The sequence below is a fragment of the Geotrypetes seraphini genome, chromosome 13, assembly GCF_902459505.1.
Source record: "Geotrypetes seraphini chromosome 13, aGeoSer1.1, whole genome shotgun sequence".
NCBI lineage: Eukaryota > Metazoa > Chordata > Amphibia > Gymnophiona > Dermophiidae > Geotrypetes > Geotrypetes seraphini.
Window position 1 is genome coordinate 62,396,073 of NC_047096.1, and position 25,143 is coordinate 62,421,215.

Below are 25,143 nucleotides of genomic sequence, written 5' to 3' on the forward strand. Positions count from 1 at the left end.
GCTTGTCCCCCCTTGAAGGCCTGTCCCCCCCTTGAAGGTTGGCACCCCCCCAAAGGCCTGCACCCCCTTGAAGGCCTGTCCCACCCCCTTGTAGGCCTGTCCCCCCCCTTGAAGGCCTGCCTGCTTGTCCCCACTTGAAGGCCTGTCCCCCCCCTTGAAGGCCTGCACCCCCCCTTGAAGGTTGGCACCCCCCCAAAGGCCTGCACCCCCTTGAAGGCCTGTCCCACCCCCTTGTAGGCCTGTCCCCCCCTTGAAGGCCTGCCTGCCTGTCCCCCCCCCTGAAGGCCTGCACCCCCTTGAAGGTCTGCACCCCCCCCCGAAGGCCTGCACCCCCCCGAAGGCCTGTCCCCCCACTTGAAGGCCTGCCTGCCTGTCCCCCCCCTTGAAGGCCTGCACCCCCTTGAAGGTCGGCCCCCCCCCTGAAGGCATGCACCCCCCCTGAAGGCCTGTCCCCCCTTGAAGGCCTGTCCCCCCCCCCTTGTAGGCCTGCAGCCCCTTGTAGGCCTGTCCCCCCCCCCTTGTAGGCCTGTCCCCCCCCCTTGTAGGCCTGTCCCCCCCTTGAAGGCCTGCCTGCCTGTCCCCCCCTTGAAGGCCTGCACCCCCTTGAAGGTCTGCACCCCCCCCCCCGAAGACCTGCACCCCCCCTTGAAGGCCTGCCTGCCTGCCTGTCACCCCCCCCCCCCTTGAAAGTCTGCCTGCCCGCCCGCCCGCCCCACCCTGAAGGCCTGATGCCCCGACCCACCCCGAAGGACCATTCGCCCCCCTGGCCTCCCCGCACTACCTATGAAGCAGCCGCAGCAGGATCGCGACGTCAGCTATCTTTGCGCTGCTTAGGAGCTGCTTCCTGCGCCGGGCTACCTTAAGCTACTGCCCCCCCCCACGCCCGAAGGACCGCTCGCCCCACTGACCTTCCAGCACACCTATGAAGCAGCCCGCAGCAGGATCGCGACGTCAGCAATCCCTCAGCTGCTTGGGCGCTGCTTCCTGCGCCGCGGTGCCGCCCCCTCCTCTGACGTCAGAGGAGGGACGGGACCGCGGCGCAGGAAGCAGCGCCCAAGCAGCTGAGGGATTGCTGACGTCGCGATCCTGCTGCGGGCTGCTTCATAGGTGTGCTGGAAGGTCAGTGGGGCGAGCGGTCCTTCGGGCGTGGGGGGGTACTGAGCGTCAAGGCCGGGAACACCCCCTCAGGGCTGGTACCCGGGGCGGCCCGCCCCCCCCCCCCCCCCCCCTAGGTACGCCACTGCACGTACCTATCCCAGGCCCCTTTGAATTCAGACACAGTCTCTGTCTCCACCACCTCTTCTGGGAGACTGTTCCACGCATCTACCAAAACCCCCAAACATAGCCTGTTTGATCTCTTCCAGAATCGATTTGTTAGTTCTGGTGATACATGGCATGCATAAAATCCTTCTTCAGTACCAGAGCTCAAATGAGTCAATCCACTTTCTGTCTTGTATCCATAGTATCCAGCTTTCGCTTTCTTAATTGACTACTGAGAAAATGAGTCCCTGGACAAGTCTGATCTTCATTCGGAGTATTATTTTCTTCCTTTTGAATACTTTGCTAAGATCCATTGCAATAATACAGGAAATCAGAGAGGGTAAATATTTTTTTTTATATCACTGTATGTTATGTGGATCCCTATTTTACTTAGAGCCCAGAGATTAGAATTGAGACATCAGATCAGGATGTGCTGAATTCTGATAGCATATTAGAAAAAGATTTGCTGACAAAAGGCCTTTCTACAGCCTATGCTGTGGGAGTAGACATTTTGGAAATCATCAATTAAGCAGTGAGCCTACAATTATAACTTAGTTATGGTGAACATAAACTTCACAGGATTAAGAAGAATGACTCCCATCAGGTATAGCTCTGACCAAAACAAGCACTTTTTAAAAAACTTAGATACACTTTTTTATCTTTTTGGGACAATTTAAGGTTGGAACACTTCCTATTGCTTGGAAACATGCATTTATTTCAGCTATTCTGAAATCTGATAAATTAGATTTTTCAAATGTCGAAAATTATCGACCAATTTCAAATCTTTGTCTAATGGCAAAGACGAAAGAGCAAATCGTTCTTAGACAACTAGTTGATTTTGCAGAAAAAAACTTACATCTTTCATCCTAAACAAGCAGGGTTTAGAACGAATCATAGTACAGAAACTATTTTATGCAGATTTATAAATGATGCCTTAGAAACTTCGGTTAGTGGATCTCTTTCTTTTGTTGTATCTTTAGATCTAGCATCAGTATTTAATCTTGTCGATCATCAACTTTTACTTCTACTACTTAGGTTATCTGAACTTGGTTTGGAATCAATTGCATTGCAATGGTTCAAATCTTTTCTTGAAAATCGAACTTATTCAGTTGTGACAGGTTTAGAGTATTCAAAAAATATTAAATTATCTTGTGGAGCTCCTCAAGGATCTGCATTATCTCCTATCTTATTTAATATCTTTTTAGCACCTCTATTGTTATTGATAGAAGAATGTGGAATTAAGGTTTTTTTGTTGTTAGCAAAAATTGATTCTATTTCTTTGTCATTAAACAAACATCAAATTTGTCTTTCCAAAATTCAACAATGGTTAACAGGATAATAGGTTAATTGTAAATCTTAATAAAAGTTATTCATGTTGATTGATAGGACATCTACCAGCACCTGATCTTATGCTCAGTTTTGATAGAATCAATTATTCCATTGGTTGAAAAATGTAAATATCTAGGTGTAATTGTGGATACACATTTAACGTTTACAGATCAGGTATCAAATGTTGTAAAAAGAGGTTTCTATACCTTGAGATCATTGGGAACTGTTAGAGGTCTGTTTGAGAATAGCGATTTCCATACTCTAATACACATTTTTTAATGTTAAGATTTGACTAAACTAAACTAAACTAAACCTTAGGTTTATATACCACATTATCTCCACAATCATAGAGCTCGGAACGGTTTACAGGAGTTGAGAGAGAAAGGAACTCTAATGAAGGTTAAAGGGTATAGAGAAAGGATAATTGAGGGGGTTACGATGCCAAAGATGGGGTAAGTATTACTGTAATATTATTTATGCTGGTCTTTCAAAATTTAATAGATTAAATTAGAAGATTAAAACTTTACAAAATGCTGCGTTAAAGTTACTAGGACATAAAAATAAATTTGATCGATTTACATCTCTTTTCTTACATTATCATTGGTTACTGGTCATTTTCAGAATTTGATTTCAAATTTTAGTTTTAACTCATAAAGCATTACACACTTCGGCGCCCAGATCCTTGCAATCGTTGACTATTCCATATACTCCTAATCCGACATTGAGATCTTTGCAGAGCAATAAGTTGGTCCTTCCATGAGTCGGTAGAACTAGACGGGGAACAACTCGAAATAAAGCATTCTTTTTTCCGACACCTAGGACTCCTTTTACCAAGGTGCATTGCCGCGTGCGCTAACCCCGTGCTACGCGCCAAAAACTAACGCCAGCTCAATGCAGGCGTTAGCGTCTAGTGCGTGGGGCAATTTAGCATGCACTAAACGTGCTAGCCCAGCTTAGTAAAAGGAGCCCCTAGTCTTTGGAATCAACTTCCAAAGATCATTCGTACGGAGGTTAATCATAAAACATTTTTAAAAAGCTATTAAAAACACATTTTTTTCAAGAAGCTCTCGGAATCGATTCCTCTCTGAATGATTGTATCCATTTATTTGAGAGCCTTACAGGCAATTAAACTGCAAAGTTACTATTTTGAGGATTGGATGGAGTTGAAAGTGTCTTGGATATGTAAGTTTAGAATACGTGTTTCCTTTATATTACGGAGTTCTTTTCTGTTTTATATTATTCTGTGATTTTTATGTAATCCGCTGAAAACTTTTGTTAGATTTCGCGGAATATCAAATTAATAAACATAAACCATGAACATAATAGAATTCAAGAAAGGCTATGGCTATGGTTGTGAAGAAGTGATTAAAAAAGCAAAAGATCAAATGGTATCTATGGTACTATGATGTTAAAAAAAGGTTTGGAAAAGTTCCTGGAGGAGAAGTCCATAGTCTGCTATTGAGAAATACGTGGGGGAAGCCACGTCTTGCCCTGGATCGGTAGCATGGAATGCTGCTACTCTTTGGATTTTTGTCAGGTACTTGTGACCTGGATTGGCCACCATGAAGACTAGACACTGGGCTAGATGCATCATGGGTCTGACCCAGTATGGCGATTCTTATATTGGGCAGAGTAGACAGTCTTCTGAGATCAGAATCTACTGTTCTTGTCTATGTTTCTACATTAATGGATGTTTTCAGGTTTTTAAAGATGGTAATTGTACTTGTCCAGTATTATCATGTAACTCTACCATTAGCTTGTGGATATACTGTATAAACTGGGATCAGCAATCTATCTATACAATGAGCTAGTAAACATAGTAACATAATATAGTCTTAAAGAATTAAAAGGAAGATCTCTTGGTCTTACTGAAAAATCCACTTAAAATATAAGAGGTACCAGCAGATTCTCAGACTACTCATCACTTTCTATGTTCTATGATCTACAAGACCTCATACTTTTTGGATGGTTTCCAACAGGCACACACCGTCACCAGAGTAATCAGCAGAAAAATGCCACCCGTGGACAGGATAATGTAGAGGGAGCTTCGCCCTGTGCAGAGACAAGAAGAAGGAATTAGAGAGAGGGCCCATCACCACCGTCATGTTTTTTTTCTGGATCTTGGGTGATCTCTAGACAGACTGAAAACAAAAATCTGTTATGGCTTCAGTTGTCGCTTCTCCCTGGAAGGAAAGTATCAGTGAATTTACCCTTAGTAATGAAAATATTTTGTTGATTGCATTTGATGCTCTGCTGCTCTCAACATCTCAGCCAAGAGATTTTGCTGCTTAACTCTACTTCTATGCCAAAAGCAATCTCTTACATTTCATCCTCATCCTGTTCTGCCTTTTCGTCTTTGTAATGTCAGCTTGTCAGCACTTTATACTTTGGATCATTGCTATTTTTCCTTTGTAGAACCTTATTTGATCATCTTTTTCTCTATTTGTGCCCGTACCGGTGCCTCACCGATGTCATTGATATTTTTCCTTCCCACTTCTGTTCGGAATGAAGTTACAAAGTCTGTGATCAGCTACACATGTGAATACATTTCTCCCTCCTTATTCGCTGTGATAGGGGATTAACAGAACCGCAAATACAGAAAAACTGCAAATTACTTTTTCATTTGTTATTCGCTGTTTTCTATTAAAAACCATCGTGAATATGGCAAAATTGCAAATAACATAGTGGGAGACCTGACCTAGCCTGTTCCTGAAGGAGAGGCAAAACACGGTGAAGAAAGTGCTAGGAATCGGCAATTTTCTCTATAAACGCTTGGAATCAACGATTTCTCTATGCAAGCTGTCATAATTTGGCGGGAGGAGCCAGCATGCTAAAAAACCATGAATAATCGAAACCGCAAATGCTGAAATCGCAAATATGGAGGGAGAAGTGTATCTCCTAAAACCCAGCCTGTTTTTATGCAAATGAGGCCATCACTATAAATCTCTTCAAATGACCAACATCCCTCTGTGTTCCCCTTAGGTCATCCCTACAACCTTACAAGTGCAAAACTCAAGCATAGTTTTCATTTAGAATGCCTTTCCATTACACCCATCAATAATCCCTTTCAATAGCATGCCCGTCACTTCACCTTCAAAATTACTGACACTTTCCAACACTTCTCAGGGACACAAATGGGAACTTTTTAGGTTTTGATCAGCTTCAGGTTAGGAAGATGTGTGTGTATGTGGAGGGGAGAGAGGATAGAATTCATTCAGCTCTTTTTATTGGCTATAAATTTGAATTTTAGATTTATTTACTTGTCTCTCAATATCCATACTCAAGGCGTTACAAATTCACGAACAGCTAGTATTCTTTGCAAAGAGGGCATAGAATAGAAGTTTGTTCCTGAGGGTGGGTACAAACCTGAGAAGGGTGAAGAGACTTGCCTAAGGTCACAAGAAACATCACTATACTGTATAGGGCATCTCATCTGAAGAAGTGTGTCATAAGAACATAACAATTGCCGCTGCTGGGTCAGACCAGTGGTCCATCATGCCCAGCAGTCCGCTCCCACGGCAGCCCTTAGGTCAAGGACCTGAGCCCTGAGTATAGCCTTACCTGCATATGTTCCGGTTCAGCAGGAACTTGTCCAACTTTGTCTTGAATCCCTGGAGGGTGTTTTCCCCTATAACAGCCTCCGGAAGAGCATTCCAGTTTTCTACCACTCTCTGGGTGAAGAAGAACTTCCTTATGTTCGTACGGAATCTATCCCCTTTTAACTTTAGAGAATGCCCTCTTGTTCTCTCTACCTTGGAGAGGGTGAACAACCTGTCTTTATCTACTAAGTCTATTCCCTTCAGTATCTTGAATGTTTCGATCATGTCATTGCCTTTGGCACTTTTTGGCACAGAGCTAAAATACTATGCTCCACTTCTCTCTGCTGCATTTCTCCTCCTATGTTCTAATTCATCCCTTCCTACATTGTCTTCCCTTCCCCACCCTTCTTCTTTCTCCTCTGCAATTTCTCTCAACTCCCTAAGGTGTTCTTGTGCTCCTTGGAATCCATCCTCTGCACATGCCATGCACTATATTGTATTATGTTGTTTAAATAAGTGGGTTTTAAGATCTTTTCGAAACTATAGTAAGAAATGGAGAAACGAGAAGATTCAAACATGAATTCATTAATCCTGCTTGGAATGCTAAGGTCCTATCCAAAATTTTTTTATAACGACATGCATTTGCTGAAGGAAAATAAAACCAACCAGATCTATGAATATTTGTCTTAGAAATAAAAAAAACTAAAATGAGAAACAAGGTAAGCCGGTGCTAAGCCAAATATAACTTTAAAACAAATGCATCCAAATTTAAATGACACTCTAACCTCAAATGGTAGCCAATGAAGCTTTTGATAATATATACTGATATGATCGTGTTTTTTCAGATTAAAAATCAAATGAATAGCTGTATTTTGTATGATTTTTAGTCGGCTGGTAGTTATTTTATACGATCCCAGATAAATCACATTACAATAATCCAATATTGAAAGGACTGAAGATTGAACCAGGATTTTAAATGATATAAAATCAAAATATTTCCTAATAGTACGCAGTTTCCAGAGGGCAATATAACATCTCTTAACCAGAAAATCTGTATGGGCCTTAAAAGATAAGGATCGATCTAAAATAACCTCTAAACTTTTCAGCGTAGGAGATATCAAATAAGATTGACCATTTAAAAGCAAAGTTGTTTCAGTAATGTTTTCATTAGGACTAGCTAGAAAGAATTTTGATTTTTCCGGATTTAATTTCAATCTAAATGTAGATGTCCAAATTTCCATTTGTGTATGAATAAAAGATATATAATTTAACACTTCTGAAGTGAGTTCAGTTAAAGAGATGAGCATTAAAATGTCTTTCTCAGTAACAGACTATGGCCTTTTCCTCCAGGAACTTGTCCAAACCTTTCTTAAAACCAGTTACGCTATCTGCTCTTACCACATCCTCTGACATCGCGTTCCAGAGCTTGACTATTCTCTGAGTGAAAAAAAAGTTCTAGATGGGTCAGGAATTATAGCACAAGGGTTCTTGCAGAACACTCTCTATGGTTGCTAGCCATTATCTATCCTTGCTGTTTAGACAGGAAGAACTGGGAAGGCCAGGTGAGTAGGTTTGTCATTTTCTACTTACTTTTATCTATTACATCGAAAGATGGAAAACAATTCCATGGATTTTGCATTTGGACAGACACCAGATGTATGTATGGGTTATGGGATTGTGATTTGACAAGGAGGTGCGGCTATATCCAGTACCATAATGGGCCTCTGATAGGTCCGAATTTAATGAGGGAAGGTTTGTGAAGAAAGAATGATGGTTGAGAGGAAGCAGCTAGCAGAGGAGAGCAAATGAGGGAAGGACAAGGAACTGGAGATGAGGTTTTTATCCTTATAAAATACAGTGATACCTTGGAATCCAAACGCCCCAGTACTCAAACAACTTGGAATCCAAATGAAAAATCTGAGCAAATTTTGCCCCAGAATCCGAATGCTGCTTTGGAATTCAAGCGCCCTGCCCATTATTTGTGTGTGTTTGTGCATATGCTTTCCCACCGCTCGGGTCACCCACACTTTGTTCAGTTATCTGAAGCTGTAGTGAAAGCATTTTGTGTGATTTTCACCTTTGTGTAGTGTAGTGAGGAAAATACTGTACTGTATTATTATTTGTTAATATTTTACCTTAAAATACAGTGTTTTAATGTTAAAATTTGAGTTTGTGGGAGCCAGGAACGGATTCATCCAGTTTCTATTATTTTAAATGGGAAAAATTGTCTTGGAACTCGAATGATTTGGAACTCAAACGGGGTTCTGGAACGAATTAAGTTTGGATTGCAAGGTATCACTATATTAGCAACCCTGGGCAGAGGGTGAGGGAAGTTCCCAGGTTCAAGAAAACACGACAACTCTCTTGAAAATTGACAGTTTTTATCTAAAACGCAGAGAAGTCCCAGGGTACGGTACTTTACCTAATCAAACTCATCAGTTAATCAGTCAAGAATTGATCACATTTGTTTGCCATGAGCTCTCTGCACTTCCTTCCTTGTTGTTAACTTTAAAGAGGCAATATTAACGTTACTAACGACACTCCCGTGATCCTTTGGTACTTACTGTAGACTGTCAACTTTATTGGGGTACTACGCCCCTTACTGATTGGATTTTGAACTACACAGGCATAGATGTCGTCATCAGACATGAGGACTCTGGTGATAGTCAGCACTTTCTGATCATGTGACAGGAGCAGCCGTGAATCGTTAGCCAGTGGTTTTCCATCCTTCAACCAGGTATATGTGGGCTTTGTGCCATTCTCATGGGAGCAGTTCAGAGTGAAGTATTCGCTGAGCTCTAGAACGGTGGACGACGAAAGAATCACTTGAGGCTTGGAGATTGGAACTAGAAAGAATGGAAGAAGAAAAAAAACAAACAGAAAAGCCAGTCACAAAAGTAAATGAACAGCAGCAGCTAGGATAATGGCAGAAAGAGAAATAATAAATTGTGAATAATGAAAATCAGTATTAATGTGTCATTTAACTCTTTTCTATGCTGGGTTTTGTTATTCCATTTTCTGTCTCGTTCCTTGTCCCTGCTCTTGACTGAAAGAACATTAGAAGACTAGCAAGACCCACCTTCTTACATAAGAATATAAGAATAGCCATACTGGGTCAGACCAATGGTCTATCCATCCCAATATCCTGTTTCCACAGTGGCCAGTTACTAGCACCTGGTAAAAACCCAAATAGTAGCAATGATCTGAATATCGACCTCCTACTGTCCAAGCTGCACCATTATGTGACTTGGCAGTGGGTGTGAGGGGAAATTACACTGTTGCTATCTCACCTTTGTTGAAATCAGTTAGCATAGCGGGGTTTAAAAAAGGTTTGGACAATTTCCTAAAAGTCCATAGGCCATTGTTGAGATGGCTTGGGGAAATCCATTGCTTATTCCTAGGATAAGCAGCATAAAATCTGTTTTAATACTTGGGATCTAGCTAGGTACTTGGGACCTGGGTTGGCCACTGTTGGAAAAAGGATACTGGGCTTGTTGACCCAGTATGGCAATTCTTATGTTCTTATGTTACCTGTTGGACAGTGTGTGTGAAAGAAGCTAGTATCCCTGCTGTACTTGTTCTGTGGGTGGGGAAGTATCTGAGAAAATTGTGTTCTGCTGCTACCTGTGCTGTACCTATTCTTGCATTGCCATCAATGTGGCTTTTCCCCACAGGTGTGCTTCTTCTGTCCTGTCTCTCACACTTACTGTCCACAGTGAGGTTAATGGTCTTCTCCCCAGTGAATGTATCATCAGTAATGGAAATCTCCACCTCATAGGTGCCCTCGTCGGACAAGTTCAGGTTAGTGATTAGTAGGGAGCCATTGTCGTAGATTCTTATCCGATTCTTGTAATCCGCACGCAGGTTTCCAATGATTTCTGTGCCTAAGGACTGCACTACTGTGACAGGTTTGTCCCTCTTCAGCTGCCATTTGATGACTGGCTTATCGCTGCTGGAGCTGGTATACTTCACAGAGAGGAGGGCAGAACTTCCGGATGTTCCATGGATCAACTGTATGGGACTGGTGATATTAACTGCCTTCATTAGACCTGTAAGCACACAAAAACTTGATCAAGAAGCTGTCGATCATAAGCCCTTTTCAAATTAAAGTTTTACAATGTACAAGGAGTGACTAGGACAGAGGAGAGGAAATGATAAGGTAAGGATTTTATTTATTTCAGTATGTATTTATTTATTTTAGTATCAGGATGTTGACAGTTCTTTGAGTTCTGTTGTATAACAATATTGGCACCTTTTCTTGATGACATTTTACTTGTACTATACCACAAAAATCAAAGAATTTGTCTACAATAGTCTAAAACCATCAAACTATGAACTACATGCTAATATACATGCTTTTATAGATGCCCATGCAGTGGCAACATCCAGTGGGAACGAAAGATTAGGTTCTTACCTTTGCTAATCTTCTTTCTTGTAAATCCACACTTTATTCCGGGACCAGTGGGTTATTTCTGTCTACTCTCCAGGACTTTATAGGAAGCCTCAAAATTCCAGAGACTTAAAACCCTTCCCCTCATACCTCATCACTATTTCAGTGCCTGAGTTCCTCAGTCAGTCTAAAAACAGCCAGGAACATCTGTAGAGGACAAAAACAAGAGAGAAGGGAATGGGGAGAACTCCCCGACAAGTAAATCAATTCTGCTCATATCAACAAATACAAAACAGTAACAATGAAAGATGAGAAAACAGGTTATGAAACATTAGAAATCTGAATGACAAAACAATGTTATAGGGAGACACAGCCTGCACTATCAGAGGGGGGCGCCTGTAACAGGGACTCTCCCAAACTAAGTGCTAAACCCATTCTAATGGCACTCTCATAAAGGCTGGTCAGAAAACAGAAATCCAGCTTACCAGTACTTGTAAAGGCAGACAATTGGCGAATCAGCAAGGTATAGGATGGGTTCCCGGAATAAAGTATAGATTTACAAGAAAGAAGATTAGCAAAGGTAAGAACCTAATCTTTCATTCTTGTACAATCCCACTTTATTCTGAGATCAGTGGGACATAATAGAGCAGTCCCGAAATTCAGGGTGGGACTGATGAGCCCGCTGTCAGAACAGAGGCACCAAAATCAGCATCCTGCTTGGCCACCACATCGATCCTGTAGAATTTGTAGAATGTCTAGAAGCAGTGGTCAAGACATAAACTGGGATCACTTCTTCATTCTTCTCCCCTTCTTTAAAAATAATAGGTACCAGAAAGAGCGACAATTTACCCAGCTTTGGAACAATTTACCAATCTATTTGCATGGAGAAACCTCATTAGAAAAATTTAAAAGCACATTAAAATGCTACCTGTACCAAGATGCATTTGAGTCATAGATAGGATAATTCTTCTATCATCAATCCCAGGCTCAAATACCTAAATTTAACCAGACCTTATGTATAGGTCACAACCTCCCCCATTCTCTTTTTAGGCTTAGCCATATTTGTAAAACATTTTTTCATTATCCTCCTGATGATTTTTCCTTAAATGTATCTCTACTTTCCTTAAAAATTGTAGTTCACCTCTCTTCCCTTATGTATCGCTAATTATTTGTGTACATACATTGTATGTTTACTTGTACAAATTGTTTTATTTTGTCTCCCCCAAATTTTTTATTGTCATACACATTGAAATTATTTGATATTGCGTGAAAAACAAACTTTTAATAAACTTGAAACTTAGCCTAGCTCTTGCCCTGCCTCTTATACTTCCTGTCAGCTGCTTCCCTGACTCTTCCCCTCCTGTGTCACTTCCCCCTAGGAAGGAGCTACATGTGTTAAATTGGCTCTGTCACTAACTATGAGGGAGTATCCAGCAGGGGGAGTAGTAGTGTCCTATAGCTATACACTCCCTCACACAAGTGAGTCAAGGAAAGTACAGGCACCTCTGGGGTGAAACCCATTTTTTTTTTTTTTTTTTAAATAAATATGCCAGAGAACAATGAAGAGGAAAGAAAAGTGGGAAAAAAGAAGATGAGGGTTCTTGAGAGGGGGCAAAATATAATTTCAGTCATTACAGTTGTGTATCCTGGCCACATAATATGATTTGCAGTTGTTACACTTGTGTGTCCTGACCACAGCACTACTTTCAAATACTGAATGAGATGAATGGTTGAAGAATATTCAAAGAGGTTTTTCACTTTTATCATTCTAAGTTTATCACTGAGAGCGTAATCCTTCACTGGAAGTAGAGTGTGGTACAGTGGTTAGAGCCGCGCTGGAGAGAATCAGTGCTTGATTTAGTTACATTAGATAGATTGTGAGACCACTGGGACAGAGAGAGAAAATGCTTGAGTACCTGATTGTAAAACCGCTTAGATATCCTTGATAGGCGGTATAGAAAAACCTAATAAACTTAATAAAATAAACTTGTAAAGTTTTCATTGGGAGTCCCTGAGTTTGCCTCTGAAGAAGGAAATGAAACGGGGTTCTGTAGGGCGATCAGTTGGCACCCCCGGAAGACAGACCCTCTTACTAGATGGATGTTGGTGGCTTCTCAGATAAGTCCTTGCAGATGGCAGTTTCAATGGATTGGACAAATGGGATTTCTTGCTTTCTCCAGGCTCATCAATTAGTGATTTTGCACTTAGTGTGCTTTTTGAAATTCAGGAACGATGTGACTTTGGGCACTTTATTATTATTATCTTCAATCTTTGCACATTTGAATTTATATTTATTAGAATTTTTAACACATTAATTGGTTTTTTTAAGCTAGTGGATGGTTTTAAATGATGTTTATGGGTAACCTTGGGTGCTTTATGTCTGATATGCCCTGGTGAACTTTTGACTTTAAAAGCCTGCAGGCTTAAGATAGTTCCCAGAATTGAGAGCAAGTCTTTTCCTTCCAGTTTACATGTTGTGACCCTTCTTGTGTAGAGCAGCCTTTTCTTACAGTGGTTAGAGCTACAGCCTCAGTACCCTGAGGTTGTGGGTTCAAACCCTGCACTGCTCCTTGTGACCCTGGGCAAGTCACTTAATTTTCCACTGTCCCAGCTAAATTAGATAGAGTGTGAGCCTGCTGGGACAGATCGGGAAAATGCTGGAGTGCCTGTATGCAAAACCACTTGAAATGTGGCTGTGTAACTACAAAAAGGTGGTATACAAATCCCTATCCCAAGTCCCCTATTCAAGGTATCAGGAATGACCTGGTTTCATGCCATGGCTTCGCCAGTTTTCCTACAAACAGCAGGATCACATGGTACAGCTTGATCTATGGCCTCTAACCATTGTGTAATCCTGTCTTCAGAGCTTGCCACAGAATGCACTCGTTTCTGCCTGTTTTGAGCTTAAACAAAGGACTTCAGTTTCCAGCTTCGTCAATTTGCAGATGAGACACAATTATTCAAAGTGGGCAAGAAGCAAAAAAATTGCAATTACAGGAGAATGTTACAAGACCGGGGAACTGAACATCTAGACAGCGTCAGTGGAAGGGGATTAGGCACTCTGGCAAAACCATGAGGAAAAAGAACATGCTGATGGTTGCTTCCATTTGGGTGAACTTCTCGTTCACATAATGAGGGCTGGCCTAGTGGTTAGAGCTGCCGCCTCAGTACCCGAAGGTTGTGAATTCAATCCCAGCCTGCTCCCTGTGACTCAGGGCAAGTCACTTAACCTACCTTCCTATCTTCTTTCTCACTTTGTGCTATATAGTCCTACGAGAATAACCAGAAATTGTAACCTATTTGCATACCCAAGCATTACTGGCTGTAAATACAAATCCTTTTTGGATAGGACGCTCATGTATCAAACAAGTAAATAGCAGTCTTGGTTACGTAACTACATTAATGAAGCTAGGTTGACCTACAGCGCCTTTTACGAATCCGCGTTAGCGGCTTTATCACACACACCTTTTTAGCGTACGCTAACCCCCGGCGCTAGCCGAAAAACTACCGCCTGCTCAAGAGGAGGCGGTAGCGGCTAGCATGGCCAGCAAATTAGCACACGCTATTACGCAGCTTCGTAAAAGGAGCCCTAAAACTGCATTGCTTGATAGATTTATCTCCTAAACAGAAGTTACACTAAATCTAACAATTTTATTATGTCTGTTCTTGAGTAATATGGTGTACTTTTATAATTTGCATATTGTAATTCGCTGACTGTCCAGCTCTCTTCGGTGTGAAGTCGTCCGATTATGGTGGTATAGAAGAATAAAGTTATGTTATTACCCCCAGATACCACAGTTAGTTTGTAAGTCTGCTGGAACAGATAGGGAAAATACTTAATATAACATAACAGTTTATTTATATACGCTATATACCATTCGGTTCAATGTGGTTACAACAAGGAAGAAGATACCATTTTTAACATTGAAAATTAATAGAACACCGTGGCACAAAGAATTTCTCTGTCAGTCCCAAATTGGGATCATAACCTACGCTAAGTACAAAAGAAATAAATGGTAGAATTATGTATAAAAGAAAAAAATAAAAAAAATAAAATAAATATTACGAGGATACACATAGAGCAAGGGTCTCAAAGTCCCTCCTTGAGGGCCGCAATCCAGTCGGGTTTTCAGGATTTCCCCAATGAATATGCATGAGATCTATGTGCATGCACTGCTTTCAATGCACATTCATTGGGGAAATCCTGAAAACCCGACTGGATTGCGGCCGTCAAGGAGGGAATTTGAGCTCCATGACATAGAGGGAAGCATGTTGAAGCTTAAAGAGTACCTGATTACTATTTCATGTATTATAAGAAGCTTTGGTTGAATCTCTTCATGAAAAGGCAATTGGGGACAGAGTCTGTAATTGGGTGCCTAAAAAGATAGGCACTTAACATTAAGTAGCTCTTTCATGTCAACCTCGGCGACCCCGTTTGCTTTCCCTTTGATGTCACTTCCTATGCCCGGGATCCGGAAGTGACATCGGCAGGAGAGCCGGCGGGGTCGCGAGGAGCACAAGGTTGACCGCTGCAAACGTCAACCAGAGGTATGGGGGAAGGGAAGGCGGGTGCACGCATGGAGGGGAGGAATGGGAAGAGGCGGGGGCGGAAAGGAGGAGGGGTGCCGGCACCCTCACCATCATGGCGATCCCCCCTTATAACACCACTGTTGACATGGCAGTATATTCCAGAGTTTTAGAGCTATGTAGCACAGGGTAGCGTTGTGGGAAATATCTAAGTAGAGGGATAGATGGGAAAAGGACTAGCCGACCAATACATAAGGAAAGCAGTAAAAAGGGAAGGTGCCGTACATATGGAACATGCCGTTTGTTAATATAGTTGGGAGCAGAAGGCAGACAGTCCTTAAAGACTAAGGGCTCCTTTTACTAAGGTGAGCTAGCGTTTTTAGCGCGGAATAGCGCACAAGATTAGCGCGTGCTATAGCGTGCGCTAGCTGAAAAATTACCGCCTGCTTAAAAGGTGGCGGTAGCGGCTAGCACGCGCTATTCCACGCGTTAAGGCCCTAACGCACTTTTGTAAAAGGAGCCCTAAGGCCCTCTTCTATCAAACTGCGATAACCGTTTTTAGCGCGGGGAGCCACGCTACACCCAATGCTCATAGGAACTCAATGAGCGTCAGGAGCAGCGCGGGCCATTCAGCGCGGCTCCTGCACTATAAACTGCTATCGCAGTTTGATAGAAGAAGGCTTAAAGTGAAAAAGCGTAAATAGAAAATAACTTAGTGAAAACTATCGACAATCCAAATGTGTCCAATGTTAAATCTATAGGGGAAATCATCACTGTTCTAAAAAAAAACAACAAAAAAAAAAACATGGTAATTTCTCTTTTTTAAGTGTACTTTGAGACAGACTTCCTGCGACACTAGGCTGCGCAGTGGTACAAATTAATATCTGGATTCATGAATAAAAAAACAAAGACGGGTCTTAGAGACATTTGGAGCATTGAGATTAAACATCTAATTTCTGCTTCTCAATGGCCACGAATTTGGTCTTGGAGGATGAGAATAACGATGAGAATAACGATGTCTGCATCTATGAGACAAAACATGGTTCCTCCTGTTGCATAGAGCATTCTGGACCCCTGTTCGTTTACAAAAATTAGATTGCTCTAAGTTTGATAGATGCTGGCATTGTCATCTTGAAGCAGTGACTTTAGACCATTTATTATTCTATTGTCCATTTATTATGGAATTTTGGAAATCAATTTGGAATATAATAAATTGTTTATTAGAAAATCATGTGGCATTATCATATGATACAATATTATTTGGCATGGCGATGAGGGCCAAGAGTCAATTATCCTCTAAAAATAATAAATTATTACTCATTTTGACAGGAGTTTCCATACAACAAATAACACTTAATTGGAAAAGTTGGAATAGACTGAACTTTAGTTTTTGGTGGAATTCAGTATGCCATATTTATAAAATGGAAAGAATATTAGCTATTCAAAAAGGGAACTTTAAAAAATTTCAGGATGTGTGGAGGCCATTATCAGAATATTGTAAAGAATAAGTATATTTCTTTTTCCCTGATTAGTACAAATGAAAATAGGGTGGGGGGTGGGGGGGGGAATTTATTGCTGGAATAATGTTTTGTATGAAATATAAAAGGATGGGAGGGAGGGGAATACATTTAATTTGATAAGATTAATTCTAGAATTTCAAGTGATATACATATGTTAAAATGATAATACCAATGTTGATGTACTTGATGTAAGTTATAAAATGAATACAATTTTTTTTTTTTTAAGTGTACTGTTTTGCATGAAAATCATATAGGCATGCAGGTATTAATTATTGCAGTTATCAAATTGTGTTTAGCAGTGCAAGAAACCTTTTTCGATAATGATTATATTGTGGCGGTGTTCAGATAGAGTCAATAAATTCTTGTGGAGAACATAAAGCGCTTAGCTTGCTCCCGAATGGAGTTTGGCCAGTCCATTTCACTCCTGGACGTCTTCTTCAGGGGAAAGTGCTAGTCCAATACAGTTGAAACTGCTACTGCTGCATGCAAGCGCACTGACTGCCATGGTACGTCTCTGGCTGCTTACTGCTGTACTGCCACGCTCTCTAAGGGCTTCTTTTACTAAGCTGCGAAAGTGGTTTTAGCGCGCACGCTAGACGCTAACGCCAGCATTGAGCTGGCGTTAGTTCTAGCCGTGTAGCCCGGGTTTAGCGTGCGCTAAAATTCTACATGCGCTAAAAACGGAGCCCTAAGTGTCTGAATGACAAATATGACTAATGTGTTATTTGAGCCGGTCATACAGCATCCCAACTTATCATATCAACTTTCCCAAGTAATGAATAAACTGTTACTGGGCAGACTTGCACGGTCTGTGTCTGTATATGGCCGTTTGGTGGAGGATGGGCAGGGGAGGGCTTCAATGCCTGGGAGGGTGTAGATGGGCTGGAGTAAGTCTTAACAGAGATTTCGGCAGTTGGAACCCAAGCACAGTACCGGGTAAAGCTTTGGATTCTTGCCCAGAAATAGCTAAGAAGAAAAAATTAAAAAAAAAATTTTTTTAATTGAATCAGGTTGGGCAGACTGGACCCATCCGGGTCTTTATCTGCCGTCATCTACTATGTGCCTTTATATAAGCAGTTTGCTCATTTTCTCACCACGCTCACTGGCTTTAGCTATGTTTGGTGGGTCAGCGTTGATCTCCCATGGAGAGGGGTTTAATTTTGAGTTGCGAGAGCGAGTTCTCAGTTTCTCAACATCAGTTTTAGGTTCTCATTTTTGAGAGTTTCAAGTTTATTTAAAATTTCTTATACCGCCTAATCACACCTTCTAGGCGGTGTACAAAAAAGTTTAAACCGTCTATTAACTAAAGTACAGTTTAAAAACACCCAACACCACTAGGGAAAATACTAACTTGAATCCTTCTAGGTCCTAGGTCGTCCTTAAAAGGACAGTTAGGTTTCAAAAGCGTCAAGGAAGAGAAATGTCTTTAATTTCGACTTAAAGTCTGTTAGTGTAAGTTTTTTGCGTAGGTAGTTTGGAATACTGTTCCAAAGAGAGGGGGCGCTAACAGAAAAAATTGCAGACCTTAATGTATTTATATTCAGTATTTCAATGATGGGATAGTAAGAAGGTTTTGAGCTGTAGATCGTAAAGTCCTTGTAAGGTTGTAAGGGATAAGTAGGTTACTGATGAATTCTGGCTGGTTGTTTTCTCTGGTTTTAAATGTTAATAAAATAATTTTATAGGTGATTCTGTGTTGTATAGGCAACCAGTGAGCTTTACGTAAAAGAGGGGTGACATGATCATAGTTTTCTGAATTATATAAAATTTTTACTGCAGTATTTTGTACTAACTGGAGTCTTCTTATTTCCTTTTTTGTTGTGCCTTTGAAGAGGGTGTTAGAATAATCGATACATGAGATCACAAGAGAGTGACTCAAAATGTTCAGGGAAGCAGGTTCTAACAGCTTAGATAGAGATCTTATCATGCGCAATCGATAAAAGCAGTAAGCCCCTTCATCTTTGGGTGTGTATGTTCCTACATCCCCCATATAGGTCGCCTTACATGTTACCTCAGATGTGCTATTCATCATGAGCTTCTACTTTGGGGAGTTCATTGTGTTATGTGTTACATATGTTTAATGTGGTATGGCTCTAGCAAACGAGGAGTGTGCTATTTATTATGAACTTCTAACGAGGGTAGTTGATGTTTTACTTGTAGACGTGTGTGAAGTTGAGTGTATGGTAATTTTGAGTGTTTAGTTGTGAGTAGGTTATTATTATTTTTGCTTAGATTTGTTGTTTGATTTTTCCAGTTCAGGAACATGGTATATAGTCCCCCGAAGAAGGCTGGTGTGTAGCTGAAACGCTCTGGACAAAATAGAGCATTGGGTATTTATGGAAATACCTACCAACGTTTGCTCTGGCAAATGGCCATCTAGGTAAGTGTTGCTGTTCCTTTTATTGATAATTTCGTGTGTGTATATATATATATATATTTTTTTTTTTTTTTTTTCATATTCTTCAGATTTTTATCACCTTTTCTATTACTTAGAGAAATGAAAATAAAATAAAACACAAAATAAATTTTTTTAAATCCTAGTCACAAATTTTTCTATTACCTTCATTATTGTTTTATACTATATTCTTTTAAACTTTGTTAACCGGCTCGAGTACTTGCTGGAATGATCCGGTATATAAGATGGAAATTAGATTAGATTAGTTATGAAGATTTAAGGGTGGGATGGAGGACTGACGTAGATGATTATATGGCATTGTATCAATCCAGGATAAGGACCTGAAATAACATATATGTTATAAGAGGTTCTATGTACTGAGCTTATAACCTCTGAATGATACGTTATCCTCCTAGTTTATTCATTACTTGGGAAAGTTGATATAATAATTTGGGGTGCTGTTTAACCTGCTCAAATAACACATTAGTCATATTTGTTATTAAGACCCTTAGGGGTCCTTTTACAAAGGCGCAGTAGCGATTTAAAACGCGGAATACCGCGCATTAAACCACCTGCCGCGCTAGTACCTAACGCCTCCATTGACGGGGGTTAGCACGTGATGAAGTGTCCGACGCGCTAACCCCTGTAGCGCGCCTTGACTAAGGTGCGCTAACCGATTAGCGCGTGTTAACTCGGTTTAGACCTGTAAGCACACAAAAACTTGATCAAGAAGCTGTCGATCATAAGCCCTTTTCAAATTAAAGTTTTACAATGTACCAGGAGTGACTAGGACAGAGGAGAGGAAATGATAAGGTAAGGATTTTATTTATTTCAGTATGTATTTATTTATTTTAGTATCAGGATGTTGACAGTTCTTTGAGTTCTGTTGTATAACAATATTGGCACCTTTTCTTGATGACATTTTACTTGTACTATACCACAAAAATCAAAGAATTTGTCTACAATAGTCTAAACCATCAAACTATGAACTACATGCTAATATACATGCTTTTATAGATGCCCATGCAGTGGCAACATCCAGTGGGAACGAAAGATTAGGTTCTTACCTTTGCTAATCTTCTTTCTTGTAAATCCACACTTTATTCCGGGACCAGTGGGTTATTTCTGTCTATTATTATTAATTTATTTATTATCCCCCAAAAAACCTTTTTTTTTATTATTATGTCACTTTTATGGGTAGGATACATGACGAAGTGATCCGTGTCTTGCTTACTGCTGTACTGCTGCCATTTTATCATTAATACCTGCACACCTATATGATTTTGATGCAAAACAGCACACTTAAAAATTCTTTTTAGACCAGTGATGATGTTCAAGCCCCATTAAAGTGTTTTTTTAAAAAGGGATTTTTTTTTTTTTTTTAAACACTTGGGCATTTGAGGTCTTTTCCCGGTTTATTTTCTGGCATAGAGTTAATGGGAACAGCTACTAGCAATAGATAGCAACATTTCTACCGAAAAGCTTAAATATAACTTGGGGAGAAATGGTGAAGCCAGTGTTCTAGGGGTGTCATGGTCAAAGCAGTGAGAATTGTAAAGAAGTTTAAAATAAAATAGATACTTTGACGCCGGGTCAGCATTTTCACATTGGTAAAATGCGGGCAAGAAAGTTAAAAAAGACAAATGTAGGCTCCCCGGCATATAGAAGGAAAGATAATGGACAGCAAACGGGGAAAACGAAGATTGTATTTCAGGAAGCTAGTAACAGTTTCTGGAGCGCAAAAGAATTGCCAGAAGATGCAGACAAAGCCCTTATTTGTTGCTGCAATTTCCTTCCTGGCTGGAGTTTAAAGGCCACAAAAGCAAAATTCTGTTTCTGATTCAGCAAGCATAAAGGAAGAAGCGGAGGAGGCGGAACGCCAGGTCCATAAAACCTGTGTGCTTAGCTCCTCGGGAATCAGATGAGCAGCCGTGCCAGAGGGCTGCAGGTTATCAGGGGACACCGAGCCCCTTCTGCATTCTCACCATTGCATTTATGAATTTCTCCTCCAATTCTTTTCTTTTTTTAATTGACATTGCCAAAAAATATATCACTAACAGAAAATTCAAAAATTGAAGACACAATTAAAGACATATAATAATACATCAAGTGTACATCATGAGGAGAATTCCAGAGCACTAAAATAAAAACCAAAAAAACCCATCTCATTAAGCGTAGGCATAGCTGCAAGCTTCGAATAACTTCTACCTGATATTTAGTCCACAGCAGTAAGCAGCATTTGAGCCGCTCACAGCTATGGGCTGTACTGACCCCATGGAGTGCAACACCCCAAACAAACACAAAATAAATGAGCTGAGGAGAAAAATTAAACTCAGCATCAATGAAAATAGAACACGGTATCACTTACAAAGATGTTTAAAAGAACAGGCCCAAGAACCGAACCCTGAGGCACACCACTGGTAACCTCCCTTTCCTCAGAGAGACCACTACCCTCTGTCGCCTTACACTCAACCAGTACATGACCCAGTCCGTCACTTTGGGACCCATCCTGAGGGCACTCAGTTTATTTATTAGACACCTGTGTGGGACACTGTTAAAGGTTTTGCTAAAATCTAAATATACCACAAATATTTTATTTTTTTTAAACACAGGATCTTAAAGAGCATTTCCCATTTCACAGACAAGCGAGTTCTTTTGCTTGAATTTTATGCAAACCCTGGCTCAGGAAATTTTTGAACGATAGTCATGATGAGTAGATCATCTGCTATCTAGCCAATTTCCCAGAAGATCCAGTAAGTGCTTGCTATGAGCTTTCTCAAAGAGCTAATAAAAAGGGAGTTGAAAGGGGGGGTGATGGGGTATACAAGAGAGATGCAGTGTAAATGCCAGGTTTAATGTATCCTTTATCTTTGGGCCTTGGGCTGACTTTCTCTGAATTCCTCTCTTCGGAGTAACATTAATGACATTTCAGCTGAGCACTGCCATGTTCCCAGGGCTTTTGGAAAAACTCACTTTCCTGCTGCACAGCAGAAACTTATGAAGAAAAATTCAAATATGCCATTGTCTTGGACTGAAGTTGTGTTATTGTTGCTTTTAAAAACCTCAGGAGACTGCCAGGTGAATTTTTGTGAGTCTCTCGGTTTCTGGGATACCGAGACATTTAGAAGACAATGTACAGTATAATCCTTACAATTCTTTCTACTGACTAGTTTGATAGAGAAAGGACATGAAATAAGTATCTGGGAACCACATTTTATTGCAAGCAGCCTCCAGCGATTCTTCAGCCTATACTAGGGTCCAGTATGTAGACTTCTTCTAACAGCTTAGAGAAACACTACCAGTAAATAATCTAATTGGAGTTTCTATTCTTGTTGTTGATGTTAGGTGCCATTGACTTGAGTTCGAGTCCTATTAACTTGATGAGTTAAAGATCCAAAGAGAAATCAGTCAATTGCAAATTTGATGAGGTCCTTCTGTCTCATCCCCATAGTAGTCAATGTGGCCAGCCATCTAGTTGCTGGTCTACCTCTTTGCCTAGTTCCTTCAATCTTCCCAAACAAGATGACCTTCTTCAGTGATCTCTTTCTTCTAACAATGTGACCAAATTAAGATAATATATACCACAAGCGACAGGAAAACTCAACCCCATGCAAATAAGAACAGAGCAAAAAACAAGTGTGGAAGGGACTGTGAACATCAACCTTTAGTACAATTCCAATTTATTGAAAATAATAATAAAAACATATCACATATGTAAAACACCAAGCCTTATATAAAGTCATTTCACTTATATCTTTGGACCCAACATGGTCTGTGTTTCGGCTTCCACTAGAAAGCCTTCCTTAGGGGTAGACTTGTGATCCAGTAGATGGCGCTGATATAATATATATGTAGAGAAATGGCTCAGGCTTGTAAAACTGCGCTAAATGACTCAATCCAAAAATGCTGCATGAAAGGATTGGCAGTGTCGTAACTGAAAACAAAAAAAGATAGTCAAAACTTTATCATGTAAGCTTCGAGTGACATATCTGGTCTGATCTCTTCCAAAATCGATTTGTTAGTTCTCCTGACGATGGAAACAGGAAGGGTGTGGTGAAGGAGGAGAAAGAAGTGGCAGAAAGACTTAACATGTATTTACAAACAAAGACGCATCCAATATACCGGAACCTGAGCAATTCTTCAATGGTAATCAAGCAGAAAAATTAACATCCATGGAAGTGAGCCTTGAAGATGTACGCAGGCAGATAGAAAAACTAAAAACTGACAAATCCCCGGATCCGGACGGAATCCATCCAAGGGTTCTGAAGGAATTAAAGGAGGAGATAGCGGAAATACTGCAGCAAATTTGCAATCTATCCCTGAAAACAAGCATGATCCCGGAGGATTGGAAGATAGCCAATGTTACGCCCATCTTTAAAAAGGGATCAAGAGGTGACCTGGGAAACTACAGACCGGTGAGTCTGACCTCGGTCTGGGGGAAATGGCGGAATCACTGATAAAAGAAAACATCGATGAACATTTTGAAAGAAACAAACTTCTGATAACCAGCCAACATGGTTTCTGCAAGGGGAGATTGTGCCTAACTAACTTATGCGGTTTACAATGATTAAAAAATAGTACAGAATGAGTGAACATAACAGAGTTAAAAGCTAGTGATTAACAGCTCTAGGGATCAGTTATTGTGGAGAAAGAGTTGTGCGGGTCAGCTGCCTATGTTTAGATATTTCAGGAACAGATATGTTTTTAGGCATTTCTGAATTCCCTATAAGTAGTAGGCGTAAAAAATTGTTCTAGATCTTTACCCCATAATGCTGCCTGATGTGAGAAAAGGTGTTGATGATGTCTTAAGTTTACATCCTCTAACTGGAGGGGAAACAAAGTTCAAACGTGAGCTTCTCTTATGTCTGTTGGCTGAGAAAGAGAAAAGGTCAGTTATATATTTAGGGGCTAGACCGAATAGTACCTTAAAGCAAGAACAACCAGACTTAAACTTCACACGTGCCTCCATGGACAGCCAATGCAGCTGTCGGCAGTAAGGAGTCACATGATCAAACTTCTTCAGCCCGAAAATCAGTTTGACCGCTGCATTTTGCACTAGTTGTAATCGTCACATATTCTTTTGGGAAATTGCCAAATAGGCGATATTACAGTAGTCAAGTTGACTCAGTACGAGGGACTGTACCAGACTTCTAAATGCTGACATATCAAAATATGCTCTAATGGACCGAAGCTTCCAGAGAGTGATTAAGGAGTCAACCTGGTCTTTCATGGTTAGGTATAATCAATAAAGCATGTGAGAACCATACAAAAACACACTAAGAAACACAGAACAAATCATCAATAATATGATATGAATAAAAGTACCCATTATTTATACTCATTTGGAACACAGAAACTAAGGGCTCCTTTTACTAAATTGCGCTAGCGGTTTTAGCGAATGCTGCATTGCTAGACGCTAACGTTACCATTGAGCTGGCGTTAGTTTTTACGCGTAGTGTGGTGGCAGAGTGCGCTAAAAACGCTAACGCACCTTAGTAAAAAGAGCCCTAAGGCTTCCCTTTTATCAAGCGACGTTAAAGATTTTTTTTTTTTTTTTTTTTTTTTTTTAGTTCCAGTAATTTTATTGATTTTATAAACAATAGCGTCGGTGCAGTAAAAGCTCCGACAATCATAGAATTCCTATGAGCGTTGAAGCTTTTACAGCAGCGGTCAGCAATTTTTTTTTTTTTTTTTTTTAAACCCTAATGTGGCTTAATAAAAGGGGGCCAAAAATCAATATGTTAAAAATATTATAATTATATTAATAAAAATAATAATGATAATATAAATAAAGATCCAACTTCGTATCAAAAAACTATCTCATCTGAGGAGTTAACACACAATAGGTATCTAAACAGAGTAAAGGATCCAAGTTAGGCCAAGGGAACTATGGGAAGTGTGTGTGTGTGGTGTGGGAGGGGGTCTAGTGATTATCAAATAAACATGTTCATTTACTTATTTACCCACACTATTACAAAACTGTAGCATGGTTTTTAGCGCCGGCCACTGCGGTAACAGAGCTGGAAGAAAGGGAGAAACCGTGTTGTATTCCAACAGAGTTTTTGCTCCAATTGTCATTGGCTATGAAAGAGAACTTCTTCATATACAATGGAAAATGTTACCAACAGATTGCTGGGGTGGCAATGGAATGCAGCGTTTGCCCATCACTTTTGAAAATACATG

At 40.5% G+C, this 25,143-nt stretch overlaps 1 protein-coding gene across 5 annotated transcripts in view; it reads right to left on the reverse strand.

The window, feature by feature from the left end:
• Window positions 1–25,143, reverse strand: part of HEPACAM (hepatic and glial cell adhesion molecule) — a 201,741-nt gene that overhangs the window by 19,189 nt on the left and 157,409 nt on the right. For all 5 annotated transcript variants that reach the window (XM_033919341.1, XM_033919342.1, XM_033919343.1 and 2 more), the window contains 3 exons: window positions 9,836–10,177; window positions 8,693–8,974; window positions 4,548–4,641 (listed from right to left, as the gene is read on the reverse strand). In XM_033919341.1, the coding sequence (XP_033775232.1) occupies window positions 4,548–4,641; window positions 8,693–8,974; window positions 9,836–10,172 (713 nt within the window). In that variant the 5' untranslated portion in view covers window positions 10,173–10,177. The remainder of the gene's footprint in view (window positions 1–4,547; window positions 4,642–8,692; window positions 8,975–9,835; window positions 10,178–25,143) is intronic.